We start from the raw sequence: 22,752 nt of genomic DNA on the forward strand, positions 1-22,752 counted from the left end.
ACATATATTACATTTGCAACTGTGTTCAGGCACAGTAGGGATTCTCTGAAAAACCAATGTTCTCTTTCTTTCTAATAGATTTTAGGTTCTCAGGGCTGTTGGTAATGCTCAAACATGGCTATATATAAATATTTACTTAGATGAGGCTATAGTTCATTTATAGTAACAATCAATTTCATTTAGTGGTTTAATCGCTCTCTTAAGACGGTACAGGCAGGGATGGCTCTAAGATTCTGGAAGTTAAAGAGCAGTCTTGCTGAGGAAAAGTTTGCAGCATTGGAGGGGTGGGTAGATTTTGTCAATAAGTAGGTACTTCAGAATTCGAAACACATTCTCTCAGCTTGCACATGACTGTACTGTGCAGGGGGACATTTACTGCTGGCTGGGTTATGCAGCATTAAAGGGGCTCCTTGGAATTCTCCCTTTGCTACTCTGAAATGTACTTGAAATTTGCACCCAAGAAGTAAATGATCTTCAAAATCAGCCAGTCCTTTTGGAGTACGGAGATAGGAGATTCATTTGAATCCATGCTTTTCAAAGATGTGGGAGCCAATCAAGGCTCTTCTGCAGTGAGAAAAATGGATTCTTTTATTGAAATCCCAGTTTCCTTTACAAGATGCCAGGGAGCACTGAGTTACCGGACTGCCATACAGCCTTTCCTTTATTCTTTCCATCACCCTGGGCCACAGGAAAAAGAAAAATCTTTTGTCCTTATTTTCACAAGTTACTGCATGGTTTGGAAACTTCAGGGCTATTTCTCTCTCTTTTTAAAAAAATATTTTATTTATTTATTCATGAGAGATACAGAGGCAGAGACACAGGCAGAGGGAGAAGCAGGATTCATGCAGAGAGCCTGATGTGGGGACTTGATCCCAGGGCTCCGGGATTACGCTGTAGGCGGAAGGCAGGTGCTAAACCACCTGCCTTCCCCAGGGAACCCCTCAGGGCTATTTCTCAAACTCTATTGGTGTTTGCCAGAAAAATCCTCTTTATCGCACACACAGTTGAATGGAGGATAGTTTTGAGATGTTAATTTCCATTTATTGCATATAAAAGATATTTAAGGCATAAAGGAAATGTCTAACTTACAGCAGGTTCCAATTTTTGAGACAAACATCTGGGAGCCTGAGGCCATAAGCTTTAAATCCAACCAGTTAAATGTTTATTGAACACGTATTTTGAACGAGTCTGTTGAGGGAGTTTAAAAGTCTATCTCAGACTTTATCTCAAAGTCCGGTCCTCAAGTCAACCAGTCTAGTTAGTTGGGCAGACAAACCCCGACTCAGGGAACAATGCAAGGTTAAACAGTAAAACTATACAAGTACACTAGCAGTGAAAGAAGGCGCTGCACGGTTGGCTTACAGAGGTTTCAGGCAATATATTCTGGTGGTGTTCCAATACAGGGATCACAGGGCTGGAAAACCCCTGAAAATCTTCACAAAGAAGGTGTGCATTGGACTGGATTGAAAACACAGGTAAGCATCAGATAGCCTTAAAGGGATGGGGAAGGCAAGAAGTCTTGAGAGAGTCGAGTTGCAGGAGTGGGGAGTGGGAGGGGTTAGAGGGGTAGCAAGGACCACACTGGGAGGTGCCTTGATGCGAATGCCGGGTGGGGAGGCTGGAGATTTCTCTCGTGGATCCAAGGTCGACAGTAGGTTTAAAATCAGGGGATCCCCTTTCCTTCCTCCTTTCTTTCTGTCCTTTAAAAGCAGAACCTGATTGACAGAGACCTTCCCAGCTGCCAGGGAAGAGAGCCGCTGTCGGAGAGCTCACTGGTCTCACTAGTGCTCCCGGCCGCGGAGTTGTCCCTCTGGGGGTGGAGTCGGGGGAAGTCGAGGGATCCAGGCCAGGCAGGAGCAGACCTATCAGCAGCCTTACTTGGGCTCCGGTGAACACTGCTCCGCTCTCCGACTGAGCCCCGGGGTGAAAGGAGACCCCCCGCCCCTACCCACGAGTGAAAAGCTTGGGCGGAAGCGCGCTCTCCACTCCCAGCTCCGGCTGCAGGGCTCCCGCCGAGCCCAGAAAAGTGTCTTCTCCCCACATGGTCAGCGATTTCGGGTTTCGTCTAGCTCCTGCTCAGCAGAAACAGAAAATCACGCTGATGAGAAGACAGCCTGTCGCGGGCAGGGCCGAGAAAGGAAAGCGCGGAGAGGGGTCCCGGGCAGAACCGGCTCCCGCGCAGACGGGGCTGCGGGATCCGCGCGCATCCGCAGTGCCCGGGACGCGAGCGGGAAGCCCGCGCTCCCCCGGCTCGCCTCCCGCGCAGCCAGCAGATGGCTCCCGGGCTCGCGCTCCCCCGCTCCCTCCTCGCTCCTTCCCCAGACGCAGGCCCGGGGCGGCCGCGGAGGGAGGCTGCGAGGAGGGGCGCGCGCCGCCCGCCTCCGCCCGCCTCCGCCCGCCTCCGCCCGCGCAGCCCCGCGCAGCCCCGCGCCGCAGCAGCCCTCCTCCCGCGCCCCGGGGTTCCCAGGCCGGCGGCCTCCCGCGCGGAGGCCGGGCTCTCGCGAGGTGAGGCGGAGAGCAGGAGGAGGCGGAGGAGGAGGCGCAGGAGGAGCAGGAGCCGGAGCAGGAGGAGCGGGAGGAGCAAGAGGAGGAGGAGGGCCGGGGCTGCCCCCGCCCAACCCCAGCCCGGCCGGAGCGCGGGGAAACCCTAGCCCCGCCGCCGCGCGCCGCTCTCCCCGCCCTCTCCGCACGCCTTCCGCCTTCACCTAGAGCCCTAGGTGCGCTGCGGGGCAGGGCTGGGCGGGAGCCGGCGGTGGCCGGAGCCGGAGCCGGAGCCGCAGCCGCAGCCGCAGCCCGGAATCCCGCGGGTCTCCGCTTCGCCGCCGGGAACTGCGCGGAGGCGACATGTAGCGGCGGCCGCAGCCGCAGCCGCAGCGGACCCACCTCGTATTTGCAACTCTTTTTTTTTTTTTTTTGGAGGGGCGGGGGGCGCGGCAGAATCGTATCCCCGCCCTCGCTTTCTTGCCTCCTCCCGTGCGCAACCTGCGGCTGCCTCTGGAAATTGAGGTTCTCGGGGGAGGGCGGGGGGCCGTGAATCAGAGTCGCAGCGGCCCTGCCCGCGCGCCTGCAGGGCCACCATGACCGAGGAGGGCTCCGAGGTCCCCAGGGAGCTGACAGGTAAGGGCGCGCGGCCGCCGGCTCGCCTGTGCCCCTGCGCCCCTTCCCCGCGCCCCCTGCCCTCCTCCGCCCCCCGGCGGGTCCCGCCAAGTCGCGGCGCCCCTCAGGTCGCGGCTGTGCCGGGCGGGGCGCCGGCAACTTTGCTGGCGTCTCGCGGCCCGCGGAGCCGAGCCCGGGGTGGGGGGCAGCGGGGCGCGGGCCCTGGGGGCGCATCGCGGCTGGCGGAGGAGGGGGCAGGCTGCCTCGGGCGTGGGGGTTCTGGAAGCCAGGAGCCCCCGCTAGGGCGGTCAGCCCACTGCCCCAAACTCGGGGAAGTCCGGGGAGGGCCGGCGGGGGGTCTCCTGCACCTGCTCCGCCCCCCGCCCCCCGCCCCCGCCCCCGCCGGGTAGCCCTCGGGGTGCTCCTCCCGCACGCACACTCCGCGGGGGTGGGGTCTGGAGGGCGGACCGAGCCCGGCGAGGCGTGGCTTGGCCCAGCCGGCCGGGAGCGCAGGGGTTACACGGGTGACGCACGCTTGGGTCGGGAGACTGAGGGTTAATGGGACACGCTTATTTCATGATCCTTAACCTACCCATTCTCCCCATCCCGAATCTCGGGGACCCGGTGTGCGGTCCCCTATGCAAGGTGACCCGTTGTTGGACTCCCTTGAGGGTTTCTTTTTTGGTGCGTGGGTGGGGGGAGGGTTGGGCTGGATTTTGTGTCTTGGGGTTTAACTTAATTACGTGGAGGGTTAAAATGGCAAAGCTAACATGAGGTGGGGATGAGTGTTGTCAAAACCCAACGTTTAAGCGTGTGTGTCCGTATAGCACGTCGTATTTTAACAAGGTATGTGTGTCTGCGCGCGTGTTTTGAGCCCCGGGGACCTGTATTCCTCACTGTACCGTTCTTGGCGCACTACACAGAAAGGTGCTGTTTAATCCGGCTGACGGAGAAAGTCCTGCTTGCCCATTGATTTGCCTTTGAGAAATTTGCCCGTTTCTCCTCTTAGCGGTAATACTAGGGGGCAGTTTGGGTGTGCTCTTCCAAAAGTGATTTAACTCAGCAGGTGACACTTGATGTGAAGAAGCTGTTGCTAGGTTTGTATGAAAGCATCTGCTTTTATTGAATTAAAAAAATCCCAAACCCAAACTTAACTTCTCACCCAAATTTACAATGTGAAGTTATCCCCCCCTTCCCCCACTCTGGCCTCTTTTCTCTCCCCAAACCTGTGGAGTCGGCTGGCTCCTGAGATAAAGCATCAGCTGCTTTTGCTGGAGTGAGTGGCCCATCCGGTTCTGGGAGGCTGAGATCTTCCCAGCGCCCTACCCGGAAGAGGAAACTAATGCCCAGAGTCTCTGCAGATGTCTCCAGGAGTCCTGAGAAAGCTTAGGGGAGGGCTGGCTGCCCTGGCCAGGGGACCAGGTAGGAAAAGAGGTGGGTAGATTTTTAAGTTAGTTGGCCTTGAGCCAGATGATGAAAAGTTTAGATAGTTACTTAGAATCAAGAGAGAAGGGAGGATGGGAGTTAGATACCTGGTTTATGTGGATGGTTCTCAAATACTTTGATATGTTTTATTTATTTTTTTTCTTTGATATGTTTTAAAAGTGAATTTAATCCTTATCTAGAAATGGAATTTGTGTGTTTACTGAGTCTAGCCCGCCTCACATATCTTTCAACCAAGTGACACATGCTTCTGTGACATGCCCAGTATGATTTTGCTGGGCCTTTCAGTGGTCTAATTAGGAGGGAACATTCCTGCACCTGCTTTTTTGTCCTAATTTGAAGTGCTCACAGAGTTCTCCTCAGATCATTCAAAATGGCAACCAGGCGAAAGCCTCCGTGTATTTATTCCCTTAAGCTAATTCCTGAGAACGTTTATTTATTTATTTATTTTCCTGAGGATGTTTAAAACATGTGTATCTCTCAGATAGTGAAAGAAACAGACCTTTTCTAAAAAAGAATTTAAACGCTAAGAAGAATGAGTAGACGGTCAGTCATATTACCTCTCTGAGATCGCCTCTTGTCACCTTTTGATATAGGACTTTCCAGTCCCTTTCCATGTGTATACATCCTTAAGTCTATTCCCCCCTCCAAAGATTTACTTATTTATTCTACAGAGAGAGAAAGAGCACAAGCGGGAAGGGCAGAGAGAGAGAGGGAGAGAGAATCCCAAGCGGACTCCACACCCAGCAGGAAGCCTGACATGGGGCTGATTCCATCACCCCGAGATCACCACCGGAGCTGAAACCAAGAGTCGGGGAGCTCAACCCACGATGCCACCCAGGCCCCACTCTTAAGTCTATTTCTGATGGCTTCTTTCCCACATACCTTTTTTAGGGGAGGGAGGAGTAGTCTTTATCTGTTTGGAGCTCTGACAAGATGGGAGGTGCATAGAGACCTCCCAGCACAGTGGGTCCGCTTTCCTGCCCACACATCCCTCCTGTTGCTGGTCCCCCCATGAGCTGCATTTCTCTTGTTTCCATGCTCTTCCTTCTCCTTCTTCACTCTTTCCTAACTTGGCAGCTCTAAACTTTTGTGGTGGGTTTTCTAATAAGAATACTTGATTACCCCTTAATAAACATATTTACTTATTAAGCTACATACAAACTTCATTTAGCACGTATAACTTAAAACATAATCTGGATACCATTGCAGATGTAAATAAAAATTCTATTTCCTTCTTGCACCTCAGTGGATTGTAGTGTACACTGCACTTTGGACCAGTGGTCTGTTTCCTGCTCCTTCAAGATTCTGCTTAGGGGTCCCCTACTCCCTGAACCCTTCAGGAGTCTCCTTGTCCATGGTCTCACAGTGGTGAGTGCAGATTTGCCTAGAGACATCCGTCTGTATCTTGTAGATTGTAAGCACCTCTGAAAGGCAGGGGCCATCTGGATCCCAGGACCTGGTGGAACACTTGGAATCCCAGAGCTTATTCCTGTGTCCGTGTATTTGTTGAATATATGAGTAAGCCAACATGATTATAATATAGAATACAGAGCTTTGGGAGTAGAGAGGAGGTTGCTATATTTTGAAGTTGAACATAGCCAGAAGGAGAATGAGAAAAGGCATCCCAGGAAAGAGAGTAGGACATACAGAATCTTATTTTTTAAGATTGTCACAGGGGTGTGGAAGATGGAGATGGTAGGGATGATTGGATTGTATGTGTGCTGAGAAGGTAAACTGAAAAAATGTGAAAGACCTTGAGTGGCATGCTGCAGGGTTGGGGTCTATTCCAACATGACAGCAACTCCTAGAGCAAGAGTGATGTGATCAGACCTGTGTTTTTTTTGGAGGGTCCCTTTGATTAGGGTGGGGACAGAGGGCTGATAGGTGGGATGTCATGGACTTGTCTTGGGGAGACATTCTGAGTCCTTGAATGCAGGGTCAAGCCCAGGGGTCGGGAGCTGTTTAGGAGGAGGTAGTTCTCGGAGAGCAGGTGACTGGCTTTCTATCTGATTTGGAAAACAAGATTCATCATCAGTGGCCAGAGGAGTAGGGGAGGGAATGAGTTTGATTTGGGACCCATTCCATTTGGGATACTCACTGGAGTCATTCCTGCCACCATCCAAATTTTGAAGTGTCCCCTTCTCTCTTGATTCCTCTTTTCCTGTTGTCTTTGACTACTTTTTGGGGTGTTGTGCTGTGATGCTACATTGTCCAGTCTGCTTCTGGTTCTTTGCCATATTTCTTAACTATCACGTTAGGCAGTCCTAGAAAAATACTGACATTTCTACGCCCCTGTGATGAACACAGAGGCTGTTAGGGGCTAGAGGTAACCAGCCAGGGGAGTTTATGAATTCCTGCTGTGCATACAGTCTGCACACAACACAGCACTCTGTGATACTGCTTGATGTTACTTGTGTTTTTCCTTGGGTGTGCATCCATTTGCCCAGCGAGATTATGTCACACCCTGCAAAAACTGGCTTCTGTCACGTACTGGTATATTTGCCTCCGCTTCTGAGCATACAATACAACACACCTAGTAGGTGTTCGTTAAATATGTGGTGACTGATCACTATCAGGCTTGTTACAGTGAGCTAAAAAAAAAAAAAAAAAAAAAAAAAGACTATCCATAATAATAAAAAGAACCAAAAATACTCCTTCAAATGTTCTCCCCTTCCTAATGCTTTTTTCTTAGTAATAAGAGAATGTAATGAAAACTATTCCCTTCTTTCAGAAAGCATAAAGGATGTTATTGGCAGAAAGATAAAAATTGCAGTGAAGAAGAAAGTAAAGTTGGAAGTTAAAGGAGACAAAGTTGAAAACAAAGTGCTGGTAAGTATTCTCGTTTCTGAAAAGGCTTGGAAGTGAAAGTGTTTTTCGCCTTCGTTGTTTTGATTGCTTAATTTCCATGCAACTCAAGTGCTGTGTTTCTTATTTTGCTTGAAAGTTCTGAGACCATTTTGTCCTGGATTAACTGGAATATCTGCCCCCAGAAAGGTAATGGTAGGATATTTACGTGTTCCAGATGGAAGTTTGAAACATTGTATTTTTAAAGATTGTCACAGTCACCCATGCTGAGATGATCTCCTACGGCTTGTTATCAAATTATTCAATTTGATGTGAAGTGGAGCTTCTTTATAGGTGTCTTTGTTGTGGCTGATTGTACGATTTCATTTGTGAGGACTTTGGGAGGAGTTTAAAAAAATTCATCTCATGTTGATTTAATTATGTAACTGAATGTTCTCAGGTGTTATATCTGAGTCCATCTCAAGGGGAAGAAGACACCTGTCATGTCGTGGGGACATTTGGTGTTTTGAAGGAAGATGCCTGGTGGAGGCAGTACCTGCTAGTGCTGAGATTGGACTCAGGGTCCCCCCCAGCGTGTGGGAGAGCTGTGGGGATCCAGGGATTGGACTGCATTGGGCACAGAGTCGGGGACGGCATTGCCAGTGACTAGACTGCAGTTTTAGGGAGGTGTAATACCCTTTTTGGTATTATATTGGCTTCTAGGTTGAGGTTGTGGCAAACCTAGATTGAGCCTTAGGAGAATACATGTTGTGTGTGTTTTGTTGGAGACAATATTTTATTTATCTTTTTATCATTGGAAATTTTCAGACCTGTGCAAAAGTAGAGATAGTATATTGAACCTGGTATGTGTTCATCCAGCATCCACAGTTTTTCATGTTTTACCACTATCGTTGATCTCCTTACGGTTTTTTTTGCCCCTTCTTGGAATATTTTAAAATGAATCCCAAGTACCTGTCATTGAAAGATAATTTTTTAAAAAGATTTCTTTTTTTTTTGAGAGAGAGCACAAGTGAGTGAGTGAGCATGGAGGGGAGAGGGACAGAGAGAGAGGGAGAAGGACAAGGAGACTCCCTGTGGAGCAGGGAGCCCAATGTGGGACTCGATCCCAGAACCATGAGATCGTGGACCTGAGCTGAAGGCAGATGCGTATCCAACTGAGCCACCCAGGCACCCTGAAAGAGAATTTTTTTTTTTTAGAATATTTTTAATAGTCTGTTTCTTCAGTTGAATTTGCCACAGAATCTGTAGTGTCTCTCTGATAACATCTGTCTTGAGAATCTTTTAGAATATCTGGCTGCCTTTCCCTGTAGATGTGAGGATTACACTGTTGATGGATGACTCTTCTTTCTCTGTGGTCTATGCATACACGTCAGGATGGCAGAGAAATTGAAGTGGGAAGACTTCATTGAGGGGCCTTGCCCCTGCAACAAGGTGTGTTCCTGTAGCCTTCATAATTAGGGTTACCAGTAGCAGAAATGATGGGTGCCATCATTCTGATTTATTTTGCTTTAATAAAGAGTACATTTCTTTAGAGTATATTTTACTTAGTGTTATAGGATAGTGGTATTTTGGGGAGGTGGTAGTGGAGAGAGAAGACATTTTATTTCTGCCATTTTTTGTTTTATACATTTAAAGTAAATACGTAGATGGATCCACCTTTCTATAACTGTTGTAGTAGTCAAGTAGTGTTTGCTACCTTAGACTGACATGGTGCATGGTATTACTTGGTATGGATACTATTCATCATGCTAAGTATGAGGCCATGCCATGATTAAATTTTACAAACTGAAAATTACAAAGATGAATTTAAATGCTCAGTATAACAGAATTAGCACCATTTACAAATAGTTATGTTAGAATTTAATGTTAAGGACCCTTCCAGACCCCCACCCCATGCTCATCTCAACATAAGCTAGAGTCAAGGTTGTAACCAAATTGTACCCATCTTTGAATTGTACCTGTAAGCATTTATCTCCCCAAATCTGGATCCTAAGTAGTTTCTGGTCGTTTGGCATAAACTTGTTTTGGCTGTTCCTTACATGCATGGACAGGAGTTATTAATCGAAATATTCAGAGTCTGACAATCTTTTTTTTTTTTTAAGATTTTATTTATTTATTCACAAGAGACACACAGAGAGAGGCAGAGACACAGGCAGAGGGAGAAGCAGGCTCCATGTGGGACTCGATCCCAGGACTCCAGGATCACGCCCTGGGCCAAAGGCAGGCTCTAAACCACTGAGCCACCCAGGGATCCCTGAGTCTGACAATCTTAATAGAAATATTCAAGTTGGAGCAAGATGGTCAATGACAAACTGACCTTTACATTGTTGATTTTGGAGTTTCTGAATTGAGAGAAATTCAATTACTTAAATGAAAACACTGGAGGGAAATCTCTTGATAATGTTCATTTCTGACTTTCTTTGGCTGTCCACTAACATTTGTAATAAATGAGTTGGTTTAATACCTTCAATATATCTTGTTTGAATTTTCTTTTCTCAGTGTCTTCCTCCTTATAAGGCTGCGAGTATGTGAGTATGCATGTTATACGTTACCTACTTCCCCTTTTTCAACAGTTGGAGACTTTATACTCTTTGTAGTTTATCTTTGGTAGAAGCTTTATCTTCATCTTCCTTCTTTTCATGGTCATAATAACTAATATTTATTGAACATTGACCAAGTGCTAGGCTCTCTGCTGAGCAATTGTACATTAGCTTATTCAGTTCCACAGCAATCCCAGGATGTGGGCACTATTTATCTCTGTTCAGATTTGGTGAGGCTCACTAAGTTGCCTCAGGTCATTTAGCTAGTCATGACTCAGCTGGGGTTTGAACTCAGATCTGCCTCAGCATTATTTTTTATTTTTTAAATATTGTATTTGAAAGAGAGAGCGTGCATGTGCATGTCCGAGTCGATGGAGGAGCAGAGGGAGAGGGAGAAGCTGACTTCCTGCTGAGCAGGAAGCCGGATATGGGGTTGATACCAGGACCCCCAGATCATGACCCGAGCCAAGGGCAGACCCTTAATTGACTGAGCCACCCAGGCACCCTAGCTTCACCATTATTACCAAAATAAAAAGAAAATAGCCTTTGGCTTGTTGTTCACACTTTCACCCAATGACCAGGAAGATTTGGACCTTAGAAGTATCAGGAATCCTTGTGTTTGTGTGGCTGATCGATTGTTTTATAGATAATTTCCTGACTTACTGAGCTCGTCCTGTGTGCCACACATGCAGTACCTACAAGACCTCATGTATTCAGAGCTCACCCTCTCATGGGGCAGGTAAACATGTGTGGGGGCCGTGCTTTGAGCGGTGCCATGAGCAGGATGACCGAGGGCTGTCATAGCACATCACAGGGACCTCAGACTCAGGCTTGCATATCAGGGAAGAGTTCTTCTAGAAGGAAGGGAACCCTAAGCTGACTCTGGAGGCTGAGTAGGAGTCACTGAGGGAAGAGTAGAGATGTGTTCTGGGCAGAACAGGGGACGGAGTAATACCTGGAAGCCAGAGGGGATTACCTGTTAGAGAACCAGCTGAAGCAGGGCTGGAGCAGGTACAGAGTGGAGAACGGCCAGGCATAGAGTTAATGCCTTTTCTTGCAATCCGGATATCAGGTGAAACTGGGACTGGGTAAATAGGTCTCTTCTCACCACCTGTTTCTAATAACCTGTAGGTGAACTTTATCCTCCCGTCTCTAGGGAGGCAGTCACAGGCTCCGTGGTAGAGTACTAGGGCCTTGGAGTCACACCTGGAGCCACTGTATAACATTGTTGAGCCTTCATTCCTTTCTCTAATGAAATAGGTATTCTAACAGTGTCTATTTGTAAATGATTGCTTTGAACGTGAGCTAGGATATGTTTTAATACTGCTTAGTGCAATGCCCAGCATATGATAAACAGCACACAGGTGATAAGGCAAGAGGAACTGAGAGATCCTGCATTGTTTTCTCCGTGACACAGAGAATGCCACCTTTTTATTTATTTATTTATTTTTTTAAGATTTAAGAGACGCACAGAGAGAGGCAGAGACACAGGCAGAGGGAGAAGCAGGCTTCCTGTGGAGAGCCCAATGCAGGACTTGAGCCAAAGGCAGATTCTCAACCCCTGAGCAACCCAGGTGCCCCCAGAAAATGCCACTCCTGATGCCCGAGTATCCGCTGCCTTTATTAAGGGGTTGTGTTCAGGTCACCATAAGGCCAAGAACAATATTTATAGTTTATGTCACTTTCAGCAGGATGGAGTGTAACTGAGCGGATCCCAAATTCCTCAGGTAGGCTTTGGTCAGATGAAATCAGAAATGCTAGGATATGCAGGGGAAGAGCATTCTGTGGGCACATATGTTTGGCAACCAGGCTGTTAAAGATAAACCAGTGTCTTCACTGCATGGCTTCGCAGAGCCACTAATACAACGATAGGCATTGTTGACTCCTGAGAATGAGCTGAAGCATGCTGTCTTTCTCAAACTTATTTGGCCAGAGAGCCTAATGACTGTAGGTTAGGAAACCAAGGTGGAGCAGGCCTGAGCTGGTGCCTCTTGGGACAAAGGGAAGATAGAACAGGCTGTCCATCCTTAGGAGTGCCCTCCTAACATACGGTCCTCAGGCCCCATACATTTTATGTATGTGGCGGGCAGGTCCACAGAAGGCCATGCACTGGCACGTGTCCTCTGTTGCTGTAATACCTTTCTCTCTCTTTCTCTTGTCTGCAGGGCATGCCATTAGGAAGTGATTCTGTCTTTGATTCATTCCATTTTCTGATTTGCTAGTTGAATGTTTACTCCATTTTTGCACTACCTGGACTCTTAAAAATGTGTCTTAATTTATGCATCTTTTTAATTAGATTTTTCATTTTTGGGTGATTGTAGATTTACCTGCAGTTGCAAGAAGTCATATAGAGAGATCCTTTGTACTCTTTACCCAGCTTTTCCTGTCTTGCAAAATTAGAGGCAATATCACATTCAGGATATTGCCATTGATCCTGGAATACGCAGAACAATTCCCCACCACAGTGAGCCCTCGTACTGCCTTTTGGAGCCAAACTAGTGTGCCTACTTCTCTGACCCCCCGCGAGCTGCTAATGTAGTCTTCGTTTTCTTTAATTTTGTTACTTCAAAAATGTTATGTAAATGTAATCACACACTATATGCCTTTGGGGATTTTTTTTTTTTTTCTCACTTGGGATAATTCTCCAGACATTCCTCTAGGATGTGTGTAGCCATCCTTCTGCCCCCTTCCCCCACCGGGGAATATTCCCTGGTATGGACGTCCACTCACCTGGTAATGGACCTGTGGGTGGTTTTTGTTTTGGGGTTATTAGGAATAAAAGTGAGATAGGTTACAGACTTCTGCCAGATAAATGCCAAGGGTTGCAACTGTACCTTTGATTTAGAATTGCCCGTTTAACATAGAGGTGGCTGTCTCCCTCCATAGTCCTTCCAGCAGTATGTGAGCAATCCAGTCTCTCCAGATCTTTGACAGCATTTGCTAGTGCCTGGACATTTTCTTTTCTTTTTTTTTGTGGGGGACAAATGGTTGAAAGAACAGTATTGTCAGGAAGAAGCAAGGTTGCCGGTGACCTCTTCCCACTCACACTTCTGGTGTTGTTGGCCTTGGGGAGAGGAATGTGGTTTCTTCTCTCCCAGGTAGTGGCTCTGAAACATGTGGAAGCTTCATCCCGGCCTCAGCTTCGTATTTTTCTGTTCCACTTTGATATTTGGATTGTGTCCTCTTTGCCAGACCTGCATTCTTCCACACCTGCCATCAAATAGGCCAGAAGCAGGACTGCCTTTCTTACTAGAGTGAGTAGGCGGGAGAAGTGCAAATGCGATGGGAACCACTTTGCTGTGTTCACCTCTTCTCTTTGAAACAGTTCATCCATTGTTCATTTATTTCCTTTTGAAGAGTTAACCCAGAATCTCTTTAATGTGTTTTTTTTTTATTTGACTATTTATTTATAATGTTTGAGCATCGTAATCCGGTTTGGTTGGAATAACTGTAAATTAACGTTACAAGCATTGAAAGGTTTAAGGATTGGGCAGCCCGGGTGGTTCAGAGGTTTAGCGCTGCCTTCAGCCCAGGGCGTGATCCTGGAGACCTGGGATGGAGTCCCACGTCGGGCTCCCTGCATGGAGCCTGCTTCTCCCTCTACCTGTGTCTCTGCCTCTCTCTCTGTGTGTGTGTCTCTCATGAATAAATACATAAATCTTAAAAAAAAAAATAAAGGTTTAAGGATCTTATTTTGGGTAATGTGTATCCAAAATATCTTGGTGGTGGTACTTTATTAATTGAAAATATAAACTCTACTAATACCTGTTTATTTTAAAAATACATTCAAAGGGGGAATATCTCTTACCTAAAAGTTTTCTAAGTATCTAATCCACTTAGTTGTGAATTATTTTAAATCTCAGATATTCTCAAATATGGAAATAGTCTTCGAGACTAGGCCCTGTTTATTTTGTATGGCTAGCCTGCTTAACATTTTTCTGATGTCCCTGATGTCTGACTTGGTTCAGCAGCTCAGCCTGTGGCAGTCATTTCTCAGACAAATATCCGATCTGGAATTGGTGTTTTGCAGCTACTTCCAGGTACATCAGCCTTGGCCAATGGTGTTCAGCCCTTTTGTTTTGTTTTTTAAACCAGTATTACTTTTTATTTTTTTATTTTTATGTTATTCATTTATTCATGAGACAGAGAGAGAGAGAGAGAGAGACAGAGACACAGGCAGAGGAAGAAGTAGGCTCCATGCAAGGAGCATGGGACTCCCATGGGACTCGATCCTGGGACTCCAGGATTACGCTCTGGGCCGAAGGCAGGCACCAAACCGCTGAGCCACCCAGGGATCCCCACCAGTATTACTTTTTAAAACACATTAATATTCCAGGGAGCACATAAAGTAGAGGTATTTTAGGAGTTTGTTTTGCAAGTTTATACTTGAATCCAAAATAGTATAAACCCAATCAGCAATTTCAGTGAGGCTGTTTTGATGAACGTAAATTAGAAATAGAAGGGGGAGGGACACCTGGGTGGCTCTGCAGTTGAGCGTCTGCCTTCGGCCCAGGGCCTGATCCTGGAGTCCTGGGATTGAGTCCCACATCAGGCTCCCTGCATGGAGCCTGCTTCTCCCTCTGCCTGTGTCTCTGCCTTTCTCTCTCCGTGTCTCTCATGAATGAATGAATAAAATCTTAAAGAAAAAAAAAAAAAAAGAAAGAGAAGGGGGAGATTGGATTTTGTTTTGGCTATACAGTATAGAGAGACTCCCTGTTCACCAGTTAAGTGGTACAACTATCACAGTTTTTAAAATAGCTAGTTCTGTAGTCTCAGGATGCTTTCCAAGTAGAGATGGCAGGAGAAGCTTTATTCTGAGTTCTGTATGACCGTGGTTTTACGCTGACAGCACAGCTTACCTCAAATATGTAAAACTTAGTATAATACATCAGGTCACGTGTGTGTGTTTTCTTCCATTTGTGACAGTAGATGGAGGGATGAAGTCGTGTCATATGTCTCTAGACCGCAGTGGCTTCTGAAGAACACTGTCGGAATACCATTGTCCAGGCCTCTGGGCTTACTTCCCTTTGCTGGAGGATCTTGTGCCAATCGTTGGGTAATTTGAACGGTTCTCTTTGTGGTACCATTAAGAGCCTCAACTTTTAAGGATCGCTTACAATTCAGTGCTTAGGTAATTTTCAGAGCACCTGGGTGAAGTTACCTGACTCGAGAAAATTGAGCTTTGGAAAACAGCAAGCAATGTTGACATGATTCAGGAGAGGGTATCAGAGAGCAACACGTTGTTGCCAAGGGTTCTGGCAGAAGTCCTGGGAAATTAGAAATAAATCCATATTTAAGTGCTTCAGACCTTACCCTGACTCAAGGCGGGAGCCAGCTCCCACTGATCTCTGGGTAGGGCGTTGGAGGCCTCCTCTGGCTCGGGGCATATATTTCCAGAAGGCAGCTCTGGCCAATGTGCACCTGTTACCTGAGCTGCGTTCATGTTCTACTCTGTTATCTGCAGCTGCCCGTTTCTGCTGTAGTCAGGATGGGAGAGTCCGGTGACCTTGGGCGGGAGCCCTTGGATGTATACCAGCCCTGGTGTAACTTTTCATTGTTCTTAAAAAGATACTCTTTTCCAGCCTCTGGGATTTAGCGAGATCCCGCGCAGCAGGGCATTTCGGTCCACCCTGGGGAGGCAGGGCTGTGTGTGAGTGGTTTGAAAGGGACATTGTGGAAATGGGTGGACCAGGAGATCCATACAAAATATGGAATGAATAGGGAGAAGAACTCTTCCAGAGTTAATGGAGGAAACTAAGACTTTAGTGAAGGTTTGCTGTAACACTGTTTCACTTCAGTGGAGACTGTTACTATATCTTGTTAAAGTAGATAAAAAAATGCAACTTTATAAAAGTGAGTAAATGGTAGAAGATTCAGCCTCCCCACGTCCATCATCCTCCCCCTTTTAAAATGCTTGTTCTCTTTTAATAGAGTTTAAGAATGTAGTGTATATAGGGCGTGTTATCTCAGTCTTAGATACCGTGTCCTATTTTTTTCTCTCTAAATAGATCACTCTCGAGATCCCTGGGTGGCTCAGCAGTTCAGTGCCTGCCTTCCACCCAGGGCATGATCCCGGAGTCCTGGGATTGGGTCCCTCATTGGGCTCCCTGCATGGAGCCTGCTTCTCCCTCTACCTATGTCTCTGCCTCTCTCTCTCTCTCTGTGTGTGTCTCTCATGAATAAATAAATAGAATCTTAAAAAAATAAATAAATAGATCACTCTTTCCACCTCTGAGAAGAGAGAGGGAAAGATGGGAAAAGAAGGATGCTTGGGATGGTGTGTGTGTGTCTGTGTGTGTGTGTGTAAATGAAACAGTCTGTTCACTTTCACCCACTGGGTCCTTTTCCTGATTATTATTATTATTATTATTATTATTTTTTTTTTTTTGAGAGAGAGTTTTTGTTTTGAAAACATTGTGCCATGATGAACCTTGGCCTGCAGGTGTCTTGGTCTCTTTAGCTGTGGTAGATATGCATGGTGGGTCCTCTTAGAGATAGAAGCAGGGATGGACACATGGCCTGAACTGTACATAGACATCGACATAAATGTGCTTAGTCCCTGCTAAGGAGGCAGATGTGTCTATTTCTGCAAACTCCTGGGCCTTGTCATCTCAGGAGACATTTATGGGTGTCAGCTGGGATTAGGGTCCTTGTCCTTTGGATGCTGTCTGGTATGGAGGGGCTCACTTCAGCTGTCTCTGGGGAAGGTTTTTTTTTTTTTTTTTTTTTTTTAAAGATTTTATTTATTTATTCATGAGAGGCACAGAGAGAGAGGCAGAGACACAGGCAGAGGGAGAAGCAGGCTTCATGCAGGGAGCCTGATGTGGGACTCGATCCCAGGACTCCAGGATCACGCCCTGGGCCAAAGGCAGGTGCTAAACCGCTGAGCCACCCAGGGACCCCTGTTTTTTTTTTTTTTAAAGAGTTTATTTTTCATGAAAGACACACAGAGAGGGGCAGAGACACAGGCAGAGGGAGAAGCAGGCTCCCCACAGGGAGCTCATGTGGGACTTGATCCCAGGATCATGACCTGAGCCAAAGGCAGACACTCAACCACTGAGCCATCCAGGTGTCCTTGGGGAAGTTTATTGAGTCTTGCAATCCTTGACTGTTGCCCAGAGGGTCTTGGAACTGGAAGACTCTTAGTGGGCATCTAACCAGGCATCCTAGCCTATAAGAAGTTTCTTCTGTAACATCCCTGGGTATCCATACACAGTGGAGTGTCCATTTTTTGCTTAACTCTTTTCGGAGATGGGAGAAACAAGTTTTAGAAGGCCCTTTTTAGTTTGGGCTGGAATTTGTTTCTCTGTAGCTCATCTGCATTCATTGTAGCTTAATTTTCTGGGACATCACAGAACTCTAGTTTTCCTAGGAGTGTGGTTCAAGCATGTGAAGATGGTTGTATCGTTTTCCCTTGGTCCTTGGTCCTTCAGTTCTCAGGCTGAGGCTTCCCACTGGAGCCTCCTCCCACTGTCTTACTGGAGGAGGATGTTGCTTTCAGAGTTCTCACTGTTCTGATCACAAATCATCCTACTTTATCAATGAACCTTTTAGACTGTAGATGTTTTGGGATCACAAGTATTTGGTAAACAAGGTGAAACTGAAATCAACAGAATTTGTCTGAGTATTCAGTGGGCTCCTGTGGGTTGTGCCTCTTAAAGGGGGTAGAGCATGTGTCATCACAGAATTATCCCTCTGACCATATAGGAAACATCAATGTATTATAGTCTGCTAAGTAAAGAATGCCAGCTGCACATTGCTTGGGCACTTGAAAATGCATTCTTTTTGTTATTTTTTTAAATTTCCTAAGTATCTGTGCTATTCACATTACTAAAAAGTTATATAGGAAAGCAAAAGTGAAGTATCACCTAGGCAATCAGTTCAGAAGTGACCGTTGGAAAAGCTATCACTAAGGATTCTTTTATATTTTTCTACACGTATGTACATATAAGTGTATGATTTTTTTTTAAATGAAAGTATGAATACTATTTTGTACTCTACTTTTTAAAGTATTAGTATTTAGTATTGGGACGCCTGGGTGGCTCAGTGGTTGAGCGTCTGCCTTCGGCTCTGGGTGTGATCCTGAAGTTCTGGGATCAAGTCCCACATTGGGCTTCTTGTAGGGAACCTTCTTCTCCCTCTATGTCTCTGCCTCTCTCTCTGTGTCTCTCATGAATTAAAAAAAAATTTAGTATTTCAAGTCAAAGCTTTCTATGACAATAATGTATATATAATATATGTATTAATATATATTATATATGTATTAATATTGTATGTGTATAATGTATATATTGAATAATATGTATCTATGTTTTAGACTTCTGTATGGCCCTTCATTAATCGCTATAATTTAACACTTATTGTGAGATATTTAGGTTGCTTCCAATATTTTGCCTTATAAATGAGTACATTCTCATATTTATTTCTCTTGGATGAATACCTGGAAGTGGAATTGCTGCCTGACAGACATTTATTTATTTATTTATTTATTTATTTATTTATTTATTTATTTATTTAAAAGGCTTTTTAAAGGATACATTTTCACCTGATTGTTATTCAGGAAGTCTCAATGGAGAATAATTCCCCTACGACATCAATTTCATTGTCTTAAAAAAAAAATCTATTTCACAGACTCACTCATATTCTTTGTTGAAGTTCTTGTATTTCTTAGGCCAGCACTCTTCAGACCCTAGCTCCCGAGGCAAGCAAATGTGTGTGTGTGTGTGTGTGTATTTATTTAAATATTTTATTTATTCATGAGAGAGAGAGAGAGAGAAGAGAGGCAGAGACACAGGCAAAGAAGTGGGCTCCATGCAGGGATCAGGCCCTGGGCTTAAGGCGGCGCTAAACCACTGTGCCACCCGGTTGCGCTTATTTTTTTTTATTATTTTGCAATTTCAGGCCCTTTTGGGCAAGCCTGTGGGATGTGTTGTCTTTTCTCCTATGGTATATTTGCAGGCTTGGAGTCCTGTGGCTCTTGTGTTTTCTGGTGATTGCAAATGGGCTTCCAGAGTCATAGTCTGGTGTGTGTGTGTGTGTGTGTGTGTGTGTGTGTGTGTTTTAGTTAAAAAAAAAAAAACTTTTATTGAAGTATAGATGACATACACAGCCTTGTGTGATGTGACCATTGCGTATGCTGCTCTGTGCTTGCTGTGACAAGTCAGCAGGAGTCCTGGCTCTGGACTCTCCCTGTTCCCACACCAGAGAAATCTTTCCCAGAGTTGCACACCCTAACTTGTGTGAGATTGTATTGTAGGATTTAGATCTTTGATCTTTGCCCCTGCCATGGGACTTTCTTCCCTTGGGTCCTTGAACCCTCTTTATAAATGGTAATTGAGCAGATTTGCAGGTGATAAGGCTCAGGCCACTTTCAGGAGACCCAACGTGGTTGAGAGGAATCTGAAGGTAATGAGCACATACAGCTACTCCTGTGTCTTAGTGGGTGTTTTAGAGTCATCAGGAGAGGAGACATTACTTTTCCTCCCAGTTTTTTTTTTTTTTTTTTTTAAGATTTTATTTATATATCCATGAGAGACACAGAGAGAGGCAGAGACACAGGCAGAGGGAGAAGCAGGCTCCCTGCGAGGAACCCGATGCAGGACTCAATTTCAGGACCCTGGGATCATGCCCTGAGCCAAAGGCAGATGCTCAACCACTGAGCCACCCAAGGTGCCCCTCTCCCAGACAGTTGTGATGGCGATTACTTTACCTGTGTGTAGCTGCCACTCAATCTCATGGGTCGCATGGCTCTTCCTTGCTCTGTCTGCAGCCTTGGCTTCCTTGCTCTGTCTGCAGCCTTGGCTTGGGCCTTCCTTCTGTTCTACTCACCATTCCCACCACTCCCACCACTCCCACCCTGGGAGGTGGGGGGCATGTCCAGCTGAGGACCTGGGAGCGTCCTCCGTGAACAGCTAGCTTCTCAGAGAGCCCCTTGTTCCTTGCTGAGCCCCTCGATGGTTCAGCCTGCCTTTGTCTCCTTACAGAGCTGTTGGCGTGCTCCATGTTGCCTGGGGTCCAGTGAGGCTCCTGGAGGCTTCCCTGATTCTTGCCTTAGCAAGCAAGCACACAAGGCTCCTTCCCCTTGCAGTGCCAAGTTCTTAGTCACCTGGTGGAATAGACAAGGGAAGACAGGAGCCAGATAGCAGGGGGCAGCTGCAGAGATGTCAGAAGCTTTGACAGGCTCTTTTCAGACCATCTCTGTGCCGTGTGATGCCCGATGCTCGGCTTCCCTGCCCAATGTGGCCTCACAGTAGCCTCAGGGAACAGGAGCCCAAAGTCTGGCCAAGTGGAAGTCGGCCCGGTTGGTAAGTCATCAGTAGGCGTTTTGGGTTTCCTGAGTCCATCTGTCCTGCATCACTAGCAACCAAGATGTCATCTTCCCTCCGAGGAGGAGAGAGCTGCTGAGCCCTAAGAGAAGCCTTGGTTCTGATTGCTATCCTGCTCAGTCTTGGAAGGTTCAGTTCAGCACTTGGGGATGCAGCCAGCAACTTTTCTTTTAAGTCATGGGAGGGGGTGGCCGCATCCTCGGGCTAGCCAGAGGGTTGCAGTTTGGGGACACGTTCTGTGCAGCTCTGTTCACTGCCTTCCTGAGGCTCCTTGTGCTGATGAAAGTCACAGCCAGCCTGTCCAGACTCCCCCCAAGACAGCTTGCTGCTGCGGACTCTGCCATTTAGGGCTCCTGGGCTTCCGTCCTGCTGCTTGTCTGAGCTTTGGTCCCCTGAGAACTCCTCATCTGAGTGAATTGTAAGCTTCTGGGAGCTGTTTCCTTCTCAGCCATTTGCCCAGAAAGTTTCTAGAACTTTCTAGATCCCCAACCCTCTCTCCTGGTACCCTCCTCAGATGGGCTGTTTGCAGAGCTCCTCTTGTTTTTCCCACGAGGCCTGGATACAAGAGGTCGGGCCGGCCTTCCCTGTCTGGGTTGCATGTTAACAAAGCAACTGGAGCAGAGGAGAGGCTGTTAGCACCTTGGTACCTAGAGTTTCTTACGCATTGTTCTCTTTGTGAGGTTTAACGAAAGCGACATCTGTCATTTTATGTGATGTCTACAGGTTGTCTGGGGAGCTGACCCAGTGGTGTCCCCGGGTACCTGCGTGTGTGGGAGGCCTTCACGCTTGGTCCCTTTCTGGCTGGCTCCGTGCTCCCTGAGAAGAGCCAGATTCTCTCCACGTTTTCCTGTTCTGAAGAGCGATGCTTATGGTGGAATCAGCCTATAATCCAGGATGGCATTTTTTTTTTTTTAAATGTCTTCATGGACATTTTATGCTTTCTGTTCTTGTGGCAGCTTTGTGTGTTATTGGATTAGTTTGCCTGGTTTTGAGATTTTTTTTTTTTTTTTAAGATTTTATTTATTTGAGAATGAGAGTGAACACAAGCAGGGGGAGAGGCAGAGGGAGAGGGAGAAGCAGAGTCTCCACTGAGCAGGGGGCCTGATGCGGCGCTTGATCCCAGGACCCTGAGATCATGACCTGAGCTGAAGGTAGACACTCAACTGCCTGATCCCCAGACACTACCCCCTGGGTTTAAATTCTGAAATTGCTGTATTATGCTCTAACCTTAGGCCAGTGATTCAACCTGCCTCTGCCTCACTTTTCTCATCTACAAAATGGGTGTAATAATAGAACCTACTTTATGGATTTGATTTGAAAATTAAATGAGAGATTATACATAGAATATTTTAAATAGCGTCTGGCATATAGAAAGGTAGCAGTGAATCCTAGTGCTCATTGCTGTTGAGGGTGCTGGTGCAGTGATAGTGCTAAATGCTCTATATAAATATTCTAAAAGAAATATGTCTCCCTTGCATTTTCTTCTGGTCCTATGCAAGATATTCATTTTGATGTTTTCTCTGCCCAGAGCTATTTTCAGCCAGTATTGGTTTATTGATAGAAACGGGTTCAGAATTTTTTTCTCCTTTCTGCTCTTAGGGAAGGTGCATTGTTTTTGAGAAATATTTCTTTAAGAAAGGCTTTAAGTATGTTATTGAGGACTATGTCTCTGAAGGCAGTACTGTACATTTTTAAACTCCTTTTTATTGCAAATTCAGATGTCTTCAGAAATATGCTGAAGCCCCTCTTTCACTTCCAAGTTAGATTAAAAAAACAAAAAACAACAAAAATCAGTAGTTGGCTTTTATTCATCCCCATCAGGCTTTCACGGCCCCTTGACCACTGCTGCCTGTCCTGGTGCCTAACTAGATTGCTTCTCCCTGCATTTCAGTTATGATTGCTCTTTGCTCTGTGGCAGGGGGTATTACTTGGGTTCATTGGCTTGTGTGGTTCTGCTCTTCCACATTAGGGCATCCCCAGGCATGCAGGATTCTTAATTTCCAGGCCACTCGGGATTCTCACCTTCTCAACACCTTTGGGTCAGGGCTAATCAGCATTAGCACTATTGACATTTTAGAACAAATAGTTCCTTGCTGTAGGGGGCTGCCTGTGCATAATAGGATGTTTAGTAAGATCCCTGGCCTTTGCTCACTAGATGTTAGCAGCATCACCTCTTCCTTCCAGTTATGACAATTAGAAATGCCTTCAGACGTTGTCAGATGTTCTGAGTGGCAGAATGGCCCCCGTATGAGAACCACTGGTGTAGATCAGTGGGTCCCAAGAGGTCAGAGAGCAGTACCTAGTCATGCTTACTTATACAGTTATGTCTAAGTCTGAAAGTGTACAGTTCTGTGATATAATTATGGTGACTTGACATAAAAACCTATATTCATTTTAGAATACTTATTTTTTGAAGTAATCGGGTAGATAAATCTATATGAAACAAAATCACAGATTGTACCAAATGGAAGGTTGTCATAAGACACCTAATAGGTTCCAGTGGTGGTTTTCAGTGTGTGGTTCTGAGAACCGCATATTAG

The 22,752-nt window shown here is 46.2% G+C and overlaps 2 protein-coding genes across 5 annotated transcripts in view; one reads left to right on the forward strand and one right to left on the reverse strand.

Annotated features, from left to right (window-relative positions):
- Positions 1-1,134: 1,134 nt before the first annotated feature.
- Positions 1,135-3,079, reverse strand: LOC119867585 (translation initiation factor IF-2-like). The gene is made up of 3 exons (XM_038583972.1): positions 2,966-3,079; positions 2,706-2,898; positions 1,135-2,072 (listed from the first exon to the last, which is right to left on the reverse strand). The coding sequence occupies exons 1-3, from the start codon at positions 3,077-3,079 to the stop codon at positions 1,945-1,947; spliced, it is 435 nt and encodes a 144-aa protein (XP_038439900.1). The 3' UTR covers positions 1,135-1,944.
- The window catches only part of CARMIL1 (capping protein regulator and myosin 1 linker 1), a 312,127-nt gene continuing 292,118 nt past the window's right edge, over positions 2,744-22,752 (forward strand). For 3 of the 4 annotated variants that reach the window (XM_038584306.1, XM_038584307.1, XM_038584308.1), the window contains exons 1-2: positions 3,078-3,117; positions 7,274-7,371. In XM_038584306.1, the coding sequence (XP_038440234.1) occupies positions 3,078-3,117; positions 7,274-7,371 (138 nt within the window). Of the gene's footprint in view, positions 3,118-7,273; positions 7,372-22,752 lie in introns of all 4 variants that reach the window. The other variant, XM_038584305.1, reaches the window with a different exon arrangement.

This window comes from Canis lupus, chromosome 35, assembly GCF_011100685.1.
Source record: "Canis lupus familiaris isolate Mischka breed German Shepherd chromosome 35, alternate assembly UU_Cfam_GSD_1.0, whole genome shotgun sequence".
NCBI lineage: Eukaryota > Metazoa > Chordata > Mammalia > Carnivora > Canidae > Canis > Canis lupus.